At 45.3% G+C, this 10,935-nt stretch overlaps 1 protein-coding gene across 1 annotated transcript; it reads left to right on the top strand.

The window, feature by feature from the left end:
- Positions 1-1,472: 1,472 nt before the first annotated feature.
- Positions 1,473-5,940, top strand: LOC104419674 (probable LRR receptor-like serine/threonine-protein kinase At4g36180). The gene is given in 2 exon segments (XM_010031406.3): positions 1,473-4,999; positions 5,002-5,940. Coding segments are annotated over 2 exon segments (3,423 nt in total). The 5' UTR covers positions 1,473-1,695; the 3' UTR covers positions 5,121-5,940.
- The last annotated feature ends 4,995 nt before the right edge of the window (positions 5,941-10,935 follow it).

Raw genomic sequence — 10,935 nt, 5'->3', positions numbered from 1 at the left:
GTTTATTTTTTTTTTTTTTTTTGGCTTTTCATTTACTCGAGAGGAAGATTGACCATGCCTTCTCTTTTTTTTTTTTTTTTTTTTTTTTTTCTATTAGTGAAAGTATTGGGAAGGGCAACCAATGCTAGTGACAATTTTTGGACTTATACCACACCACCCATGACCCGAAAGCTTGAGTTGAAAGTCTGTCATAAAATCTCTATGTAAGAGGTATGTTGCGCTTGGGTAATTCAGTACGAACTGTTCAAATGTAACTCAAGATGTGAAGCTAAACTTGCAACCTTGTGAAAGATGGCAGCTCTTTGATTATTAGGCCTCAAATGATTTATCACCAAGCAAATCGGATGTCGCGCATTCTTTGCATAGATGATAGTGTCACAGACCAAATTCTCTCATGCCCTTATGAGCTGAAGAGCAAAGACTTGTGGCACGAAGGTGAAGAGTGAGTCACGCAAGATGGATAATACAACCGGTTAGTAAGAGTGTAATCTAAGGCATTTGTTTTAAGGATTTGGAGATGTGATCATTTCTTAGGATTTCTAAAGGCGAGGTAAGATTTCCGCGCATAAATTGATATGGAACCGATATCGCTTTCCTAACGAGGCCATAGTAAGCCGAACCCCAGTTATTGTACCAAAGCGTTATGCATATCTCTCACTCGAAAGGGTTGGATGCTTGATCTAAGTCGGAAGTGGCACGATCTAGTGGTTTCGGCTCATCAGGCGTTGCACGAATTATTTCACGATCAAGAATTTGTCGACCCACGACATTAGTTTGTCGACTTTCTCTGTAGAAAATAATTTTTTTTTTTTTTTTTTATAGAAATCTATAGGGAAAAAAAAGAGAGAATCGATTGCATCTAAATTTCGAGTGTTTAGGAAAGAAAATGAGAAGGGACGGCAGCATCATGATGTTTAAAGACAAGTTAATGTAAACCGTGTCAAGGAGAGAGAGGTCGATGAAACGATGAAAATTAACTTCCCATACGGGGACACCACCACCACCGCGGCGGCCACAAATCTCGCCCTTTCGCGCCCTTTATTAGGCTTCCCTAAAATGGGTCATTTAATGAGTAGCCCGCCAGTTAATCGAAAAGGATTAAGCCCCCACCGCCCATTAACAATCATCATGCCTTATTAAGGCCAAAATATCCCTTAATGATTTCAGCCCGCATCTCCCCCCTCGCAAGGACGAAATTTTTTAAAAAAATTAGTAATGATCGAGCGACAATATTTAATTTGCTATTAATAAATAATTATGAGATCTATTCCTCCAAAAATTTGTGATTCCAACAGGCTGCTGTTATGAAACAGTTTCAAAATTGTCATATTAGTAAAGCTCTTTTAAAAATAAATAAAAAAGGAAAAAAATTTAAAACTAAAAAGGACCCGACCCGGCCCGGCCCCACCACCGGGAAAAGCCTTTTTCCGGGTTTTGAAAAGGGGGGAAAGAAACAAAACAGAACAAAACCCCCCACCACCACAGTAGTACTGAACACAACTCTCCCCCTCCTCTCCTTTTCTCTCTCCCTCTCTCTGTCTTCAACCTCCAGAAATGGCGACGGCGACGGCGGCGGCGGCGGCGACTGCGACGGCGACGACGAAGGCCTCTCGCTCCGCCGCGCGCCCCTAGCCGTTCCCGAGCCTCCCTCCCTCCCTCCTTCCCTCCTCCTGCCTTTCTCGCCGGCGTCTCGCGATGGCTGCTCCTCCGCTCCCTCACCGCCTCCTCCTCCTCCTCCTCCTCGTCGCCGCGGCGGCGCTCTCCGTGCCGCCCCCGGCGCGCGCCGCCCGGAGCGCCGAGGCCGTCGCCGAAATCGAGTCCCTCACCTCCTTCAAGCTCGACCTCCACGACCCGCTCGGCGCGCTCGACGGCTGGGATCCGTCCACCCCGTCCGCCCCCTGCGACTGGCGCGGCGTCGCCTGCGCCGCCGGCCGGGTCACCGAGCTCCGTCTCCCGCGGCTCCAGCTCGCCGGCCGGCTCACCGACCGCATTTCCGGCCTCGCCATGCTGAGCAAGCTCAGCCTCAGGTCCAACGCCTTCAACGGGAGCATCCCCGCCTCCCTCGCCAAATGCAGCCGCCTGACCGCCGTCTTCCTGCAGTACAACTCGTTCTCCGGCGACCTCCCGCCGGAGATGGCGAACCTCACGGATCTCCACGTCCTGAACCTGGCGCAGAACCGCCTCTCCGGCGAGATAGCCGGCGGCCTCCCTGTCAACCTCCGGTACCTCGATCTCTCCTCCAACTCCTTCTCCGGTGACATTCCTCGGGGCCTATCCAACTTGTCTCAGTTGAAGCTCATCAATCTCTCGTACAACAACTTCACCGGCGAGATTCCCGCACTGTTCGGGGAGCTCCAGGAGTTGGAGTATCTCTGGCTCGATTACAATCTCCTGGACGGAACTTTGCCCTCGGCGATCGCTAATTGCTCTTCGCTCGTGCATTTGAGCGCCGAGGGGAATGCGCTCAGCGGAGTGATACCTTCGGCCATTGGCGCCCTCCAGATGCTCCAGGTGGTCGCGCTCTCACGGAATAATCTCTCCGGCTCAGTGCCGGCTTCACTGTTCTGCAACGTGTCAGGTAACTCGCCGTCTCTTAGAATCGTTCAACTCGGCTTTAATTGGCTCACGGACATCATTGGTCCCAAGACCATGGCGTGTTTCGGCGTCTTGCAAGTTTTGGATCTCCAGGAGAATTTAATAAGGGGCACGTTTCCTTCGTGGTTAACCAGTGTGTCCACTTTGACTGCGTTAGATTTTTCGAGGAACTTGCTTTCTGGTCCCCTTCCTGGTGAGATTGGAAATTTGTATAGATTGGAGGACCTGAGGTTGGGGAATAACTCTTTTAGTGGAGCCATTCCCATCGAGATCCGAAACTGTAGTTCTTTGCAGGTGCTCAATCTCGAAGGGAATAGACTTGCTGGGGAGGTTCCTGGATTTTTAGGCGAATTCAGGGGTTTGAAAGTTTTGTCTCTTGGAGGTAATCTGTTCTCGGGGTTAGTTCCCGCTGGCATCAGTAATCTCTCGGGGCTTGAAACTTTGAATTTAAGGGGCAACAGCTTCACCGGTACTCTGCCAGAGCAGATGATGGGGATGAGCAACTTGACTACATTGGACCTGAGTGGAAATAGATTCTCAGGTCAGGTGCCTGCAAATATTGGGAACTTGAGCAGATTAGTGGTCTTGAACATGAGCGACAACGATCTTTCGGGGTCGATTCCAGTTGGTTTGGGCAATCTTTTTAAGCTGACGACCCTCGATTTGAGCAAGCAGAATTTGTCTGGTGAGTTGCCACTTGAGCTTGCTGGTTTGCCGAGTTTGCAGGTCGTTGCTCTGCAGGAGAACAACTTATCTGGTGATGTTCCTGAAGGGTTTAGTAGTTTGGTGGGTTTGCGTTACTTGAACCTCAGTTCCAATTTCTTTTCTGGTCAGCTTCCTTTGACGTTTGGGTTCCTTCGGTCACTGGTGGTTCTCTCGTTGTCGGGGAACCGGATTTCTGGTTTGATCCCACCGGAGCTAGGAAATTCCTCTGACCTTGAAGTTCTTGAGCTCAGAGCAAATTCTTTTTCTGGTCATATTCCCTCTGATCTCTCTCAGTTGTCACATCTGAAGATACTCGATTTAGGGAGAAACAACCTGTCTGGCGAAATCCCGAAAGAGCTCTCAAAGTGCTCATCGTTGACTTCTTTGTCTCTGGACTCAAACCATCTTTCCGGCGGCATTCCTGACTCGTTGACAGAGCTATCGGACCTGCAAAAGTTGGATCTCTCCAACAACAGCTTAGATGGGAAAATCCCTGCCAATTTTACGCAGATATCTGGCTTGTCAAGTTTCAACATATCGGGGAATAATCTTGAAGGCGAGATTCCTACAATGCTTGGTTCTCGATTCAACAATTCTTCGGCATTTGCCAATAATCAGAACTTGTGTGGTAAGCCGCTGCAAAAGAAGTGCCAGGACTCAACTGCGAGGAATAGGAGGAAGAAGTTGATCCTGTTAATTGCTGTGGTCGCATCTGGAGCTTGCCTTCTAACCTTATTTTGCTGCTTCTACATCTACAGCCTCTTGAGATGGCGCAAGAGGCTGAAAGAAAAGGCAGCCGGTGAGAAGAAAACCAGTCCAGGCAGGGCAAGTTCTAGATCAAGCGGAGGGCGTGGAAGCACTGATAATGGAGCTCTGAAGCTCGTCATGTTCAACAACAAAATCACCCTTGCAGAAACAATTGAATCTACTAGGCAGTTTGACGAAGAGAATGTATTAGCCAGGACACGGTATGGATTGGTTTTCAAGGCCTGCTTTAATGATGGGATGGTGCTGTCAATCCGAAGACTACCTGATGGATCGCTTGATGAGAACATGTTCAGGAAAGAATCCGAAGCACTCGGCAGAGTGAAGCACAGAAATTTGACGGTTCTTCGCGGCTACTATGCAGGGGCACCCGACTTGAGGCTTCTGGTCTACGACTACATGCCCAATGGAAACCTGGCCACGCTCCTCCAAGAAGCATCCCACCAAGATGGCCACGTCCTCAATTGGCCAATGCGCCATCTGATCGCCCTGGGAATTGCCCGTGGATTAGCGTTTCTCCACTCTTGCTCGATGGTTCACGGGGATGTGAAGCCCCAGAATGTGCTCTTCGATGCCGATTTCGAAGCCCATCTCTCAGATTTTGGCCTTGAACGGCTAACTGTCGCAGCTCCTGCTGAAACCTCCACTTCTACTGCAGTCGGCACGCTGGGTTATGTATCGCCGGAAGCTGTACTTACTGGGGAAATTACCAAGGAATCTGACGTCTACAGCTTCGGCATTGTGCTGCTCGAGCTGCTGACGGGGAAGAGGCCAGTGATGTTCACGCAAGACGAAGACATTGTGAAGTGGGTCAAGAAACAGCTCCAGAAGGGCCAGATCACGGAGCTGCTCGAGCCAGGGCTGCTCGAGCTTGACCCGGAATCCTCCGAGTGGGAGGAGTTCCTGCTAGGAGTAAAGGTCGGGCTGCTCTGCACGACCCCGACCCGCTTGGCCGGCCCACCATGTCCGACGTGGTTTTCATGCTCGAAGGCTGCCGAGTTGGACCCGACATCCCCTCGTCGGCCGACCCGACATCCCAGCACTCGCCGGCATGACCCGAAATCATCCATTAACATCCTCCCACTTTTTCCATCTAATTTTTTTTTTAGAATGTAACAGTGACGGTAGCCGATTTTTTTTCCTTCTTTTTTTCTTTTGTGGAAAATTATTCCCGGGTGTTTCTGTAGCCTTTTATTATTTGACGCTTTTGCCATCTCGCGCTCGTTTCACTCCATTGGGCGATTCTGGTGCTGGCCTTGGAGTTTGCAGGGGCGGGTCCCATCAGGAGGAGGAGAAAAAAAAAAAGTCAGCACGTGCCGGTCAACTATTCGGGCTGGCCGGGGGGTGGTGGGGCCCCCACGTGACGGCAGCAGGCTCCCGCCAAACCCTGAGCGGGAGGGCTGCAGTCACGTGGCTCGAGCTCCGAGCTTCAGAGGAAAATGTAGCCGTTACTGCAGTGGGCCCCCGGCGTGGATTAAAAGAACTGTCCCTTTCCCCAGAAAGAGAGCCGCTGGCACAGCTCGATGGAGCCTCCCCCCCTTCTCCGGCCGCCACGTGGGCGCGTCTGTTTGCCCCTAATGTGTTTTTTTGTGCCCGGGGGCGATGATGGGCCCAGGACTTCTGGGCCCTCGCCGGGCCCAGCGATGGTGTGAAGTCAGAGCAGAGGGGGAGGGAGCTAATGTTGGCAGGAGACGACGGCAGATGGCGCGCCCCCACCACCTCAATTCATTTTGAACTTTTTGTGGGGGCCATCATCTCTTTCTTTCTTATTTTATTTGGGTTGTTTGGTTGATAATTTCTTTTTTTTCTTTTCATTTTTATTCCCTGAAAATTTGCCCCCAGTTGTTAGCAAATCAGCGGTAGACGTCATCGATCCACAAGCTTCTCTAGCATTGCATGCATGATTAACCAAAATAAATAAAATAATATATATGTGTGTGTGTGTGTGTATAAAAAATATGGATATCGCAAAAACCAAGATATTCCGGCCGTGCTGTGATTGTTATTTTGTAATGAGGGGAATCGGTGGAGATCCGGAGGGGCAGGACAAGGCGATGTCGTATCCGACGAAGTGACCGTTGAGTTGTCTGTACACCTACCCATTTTAATCGTCCCGTAATTTATTGCCGCGCTTGCCGAATAAGATAATTTCGTGGCTGGGATTTTCGAGGCACTTTGATTGGGGCTGTCCCCCTGGAGACTTCCCTTCCCGTTTGATTTTGCCTTAGGCCCTCTACCTTCGCGTGGCACGTCGTTTAAGCAACAAGTTCATATTAATATAGCAGTTTTCAGCGCGTTCGATGTCGTCATTTTTAAGAGTCTGCTGTCGATGTCGTTAGGAAATTGAAAACTTTCCTCGTGAAAGTACTAAATGGATTTCGAATGACCAATTGATGGATCCGCATGTTTGAGTTTCTTGTGGACTCCTGCTATTGGTGCTGCTTCAGATACTCTGCAATCAAAGAGGAAAAAAAAAAGTGATTTTCGAACAGCCTCAGATCAGCAAGAAGCCAAATGACTCCAATAATATATATGATTTCAGAATTTTGACCCAATGTGATTTTTGAACTTTAATTTATTTAATATAATCTCTTAACTTTAGTTCAATATACATTATAGTCTCTGAACTCTTTATATATGTTTAATTTAGTTATTGAACTATATAAAATGTTTAATATAGTATCCAAATTAATAAAATGATAATGTTGAGCATTTTCAAAGTTTTTACTAACTAAATTAAATATAAAGTTCATGGATCACAATATATATTGAGTATAAAGTTGATGGATTGCATTAATTGGATTGAAAATTTAAGGATCACACTTGTCATTGTGTCAAAATTGAGGGACTATTTTTGTTATTTTTCTATAGGAAACGAAGCCAAGTCCAAGATGCGATTTCCCTCGAAGCTACACGTGGGCTTAATCCGACTGAAAGTGACAGCCGTCTCGATTCTGTACGTTGGAGTCTAGTGTTCTTTTCACTTGGCCAGAAACATCTAACGCAACCCATTTATTGCTTTAATTCGGTTCCGTTCTCACTAAAATAGCCAAATGCGCCAAGCCGAAAACGTCTCTTTCTACCACGTCTCCCCCCCGTCCCTCCTTCCCTCTTCCTTTTTCGCGAGCGTCCTTCGTAACGTGCCATGCCTTCACATCAACCAATGATGAAAAAATTGGAAATCCATTGCACGAAGCCAGAAAACTTCCCCCATCTTTCGATTCCACACGAAAGTGTATAAATCACGTGTCTTCCTTTTCCCCTACTTTATGATCATAGTTCCCGCCAATTGCCATGATCACGATGCATCATTACACGGCATCGTCTCAACAATGTCAAGATGATGCGGTACGGTGAAACTTATCAAGATGACTTCTAAGTCATCCAAAATATTAAAAACCCAAATGAAAACGTGATCTAATAGTTAAATGTTTTAGCACTAGTTTAATGAAATGTAATTTAAAGGGCACGATCTAAGGAGCCAGAAGGAATTTGAGCGCAGGTCCTCCAAATTTTTCTGGTTCATGCAACATCCTTTCAAGAGCACCGACATCGAATGGGCGATTTCAATTGTTTTGCTTCCAAAGTTCTTGAGTTGTTCGACTGTAGTAAAAGAGATTGTATCATCATGAATTGGAGCAATGCGACAAAACGTAAATGATGACCAAAGCGTGAATGGTGAAAAGTTAAAAAAGGGTGGTGGTTGGAATGGCGCTTCGTCTTTAACCCTCCTCTCGCTTGACTAAATCAATCTTTTTTTACCAAAAGTTCCCATCATGAATGTATGTTTTTTTGGGGTAGTTATCACTTGCATTGGGTGTGAATAGCAAATGCGGTGGCTCTAGCAACATCAATTTTTAGGACAAGTACTTACCTGCCACTCTACCGGTAAACTTCACCTCAACTTTGAAGTCATGCGTGGTAAATTTCAATTGAATAATATAAAAGAAAGTCGTAAATTTTTTCGTTGAACACAAATATCTCAAACTTTTTGTCATCTCACCGATGTCTCCAACCTCGTACCAATGACCAAAAAGTACCCTCTATCCATATGGCCATTAAAAATCTCGATGCGACAGTTGTACACGACAGTTAAAAATCTGATGTGACTACGCTCTTGGTCGACGTGGAAGCATATATCCATCACCAAGTTAGATCTACATGCCAGCATTGTCTGCGAATGCTGTCACATTAGGTTTCTAATGGTCATTATGAATGGAAGTCTAAAACGGGAGGTACTTTTGGATCACTAGTATGAGTTTTGGGATATTGGTGGAACGAAAGAAAGTTTTGGACATTGATTTCCCACAGTGAAGTTCAAGATTTTCGGTGGGACTATCCCAACTCTAATTATATTCGTCCAAGTGGAGCTCTATACATCGCTTGTGCCCAAAAAGTTCTTTTCTAGAGTCCATTTCCTTAGCTTGTCCTAAACTCACTACTAGCCAACCAATGGTCAAAGAACAGGATCCACAAGATGCTCATGCATTTTCAAAGGGTTTCGATTACATTGGTTGCAGGTTCCACACTGTTCTTTTATTCCATAAATTGTCCTCAACTACCTAACTCCATGAAAAGAATCGCTCTCCATGACTATTCCTCTTTGAGATTGGGTCAGCCTGATAACCAAAGGGGTCCAACAAAATCATTACAAAGTGTTTTTGTCGTTTTCCATCGAATAAGGAAAACACGGAAGAGACTCAATCAATTGACAAGCCAAGTTTAACCTTAATCTCCTGGAGTTTAATCGAATTGGTTAAGATTCGAGGCCAAATCATGCCTCTGGAAGTCCTGCCGTGGTCTCCATTTGGAGTGAAATCGGTCCCAAGGGTCAAGCTCCTAGCTTGATACATAATCACTCAATCGCGTCATGACGGACAGACTTTCGTGCCCCGATGGATTAATCTGACGGGCTCAAGCATTCGACATCGCACACCCACAGAAAAAGCATTAATTAACGGAAAGCAGTCGGGTCCAATCATTAAGAAAAGACCCAATATTTTTGCCTCTGGAAAGGTGTGATGTCGAGCATCGATTTTCCACTCAATGCAGTGGAATCTCCCCCATCCTTTTAGTACAGATGATCTGCCCTTCGATAAGTTCAAAGAAAAATGGATTCATCTCGGCAAACAGACGAAAACATGCGTTCGTTCCTCGTGGCGACCGTGACAAGAGAAGCAAACCAAAATAGCCAACCGGCTAAACGAGAACTCTTCTTCCCCTTAAACTCAGAGAGTGAAACTGAGTCAAACGCGGAATGATCATGTAAAAGGATCCAAAAATATAAGATGAACAGCTAAATTCAACACAAAGAGAAAATTCATTCACAGCTACATGAATTTCCCTTGGATTAGCAACAGATATGTATTACATAAACTTGCATATATTATATATTTCTTAAATTTTTGGCATAATGGAATCGCTCGAAAGACAATCGAATGAAGACACAGGACCATTACCTAGCACCAGCATCTACCCACAGCATCCTTGCCATGCATGCGTGCACACGTGGACCACCCGCAAGCAGAGACTCGCACCGGACATTGATTTTTGTTTATAAAAATCATATGGGCAATGGAATCTTTTGTGTTAGGTTCATCAAGGAGATTATAACTATCTAATTTTGGAGTTTAAGTAATCACCAATACTAATGACTGCAATTCCGGTCTCGATTTTACCTCATACTGGTGTTCATTCATTGCGTTGGGCCCTCGACATTTTGCGCATCTATCCGTGTTGTGGCTGGATCCCTTAGCTCTAGGACTGCGTCACGCTGCATTTGGCACCCGATCGAGGTCTACTTATTGAATGATCCCAATCGAGTAAGGATACTCGATAAACTCTACGATCAACGATACGTCATAAGGCTCGTTGCCATGTCATCTGCAGCTTTTAACACCATAATCCGATGATAAAAACCATAAAACCCAGAAATGAAGGGACATAAACAAGTTTTGTGCAGGATAATATCGATGATAATTATCTTTGTTCGTGATTATTGTAGGAGAAAAGCCTGATTTCTGGTCAGTTGCACAAGGCCGCTTGCTGAGAATATTCTTGGTTAGAGCAAAATGGCTGGGCTTCACAGACATTTGCATGTTGGGCCCGTCTTGGGCCCAGAAGCATCTAAGCAAGATGCTTAGCTATAAACCACATTCGATGTACTTTTACTTATGCAACAAAAATCAGCCCAAAATAGTTTAGACTAACCAACCCAGCTAAACTTTAATTCTACAATCTTATCTTAACAGACACACACACACACACAAAATATGTATGTATGTGTGTGTGTGTGTGTGTGTGTGTGTCCATACAAGTGAGTTTTTGCCATAATTCATATATAATAAATGAATTGAAACCTACTTTTATACAAAATAAGCCATTATACTTTATATATGGATCTGGTGGTCTTTGTCAAATAAATGACCTTACCAATGTGATTAATTTATTTAACTTGATAATATATATAGTTGGTCATTTGTTAATCAGTGATCTCGAGGCTGATCAGTAGCCAAGTGCATCATGGCTAAAGGACCAGAAGAAGCTTTGCAAGTTTATCCATGAAAACACGAGATTTCCTTTTCAGTAAGTGAAAATGTTTAAAGTCAACTTCTGCTTCTTTTTTCCCTTTTTTTCTTATGATATGTTGAAAATTCAAGATATATGATAAGCCAATCACTTTGAAATTAAGATAACTAAGTAAATTATACATTGTGGGTAGTCACTGTTTCGAAGTATCCAATTGACCATGTGATAAATGCTTAACTAGCTTTTTTCTGGAAAGTAGCTTTTTTCTGGAAAGATGGTAAGTTTTAAATCATTGGTGCGTTTCCTCTCGAAGGAATTTGTGTTGTTTAGATTCCCCCAGAC

The sequence above is a fragment of the Eucalyptus grandis genome, chromosome 9, assembly GCF_016545825.1.
Source record: "Eucalyptus grandis isolate ANBG69807.140 chromosome 9, ASM1654582v1, whole genome shotgun sequence".
NCBI classification, from domain to species: Eukaryota; Viridiplantae; Streptophyta; class Magnoliopsida; order Myrtales; family Myrtaceae; genus Eucalyptus; species Eucalyptus grandis.
The sequence above is the reverse complement of the archived record's forward strand: the minus strand, read 5'-3'. Positions and strand labels throughout refer to the sequence as shown.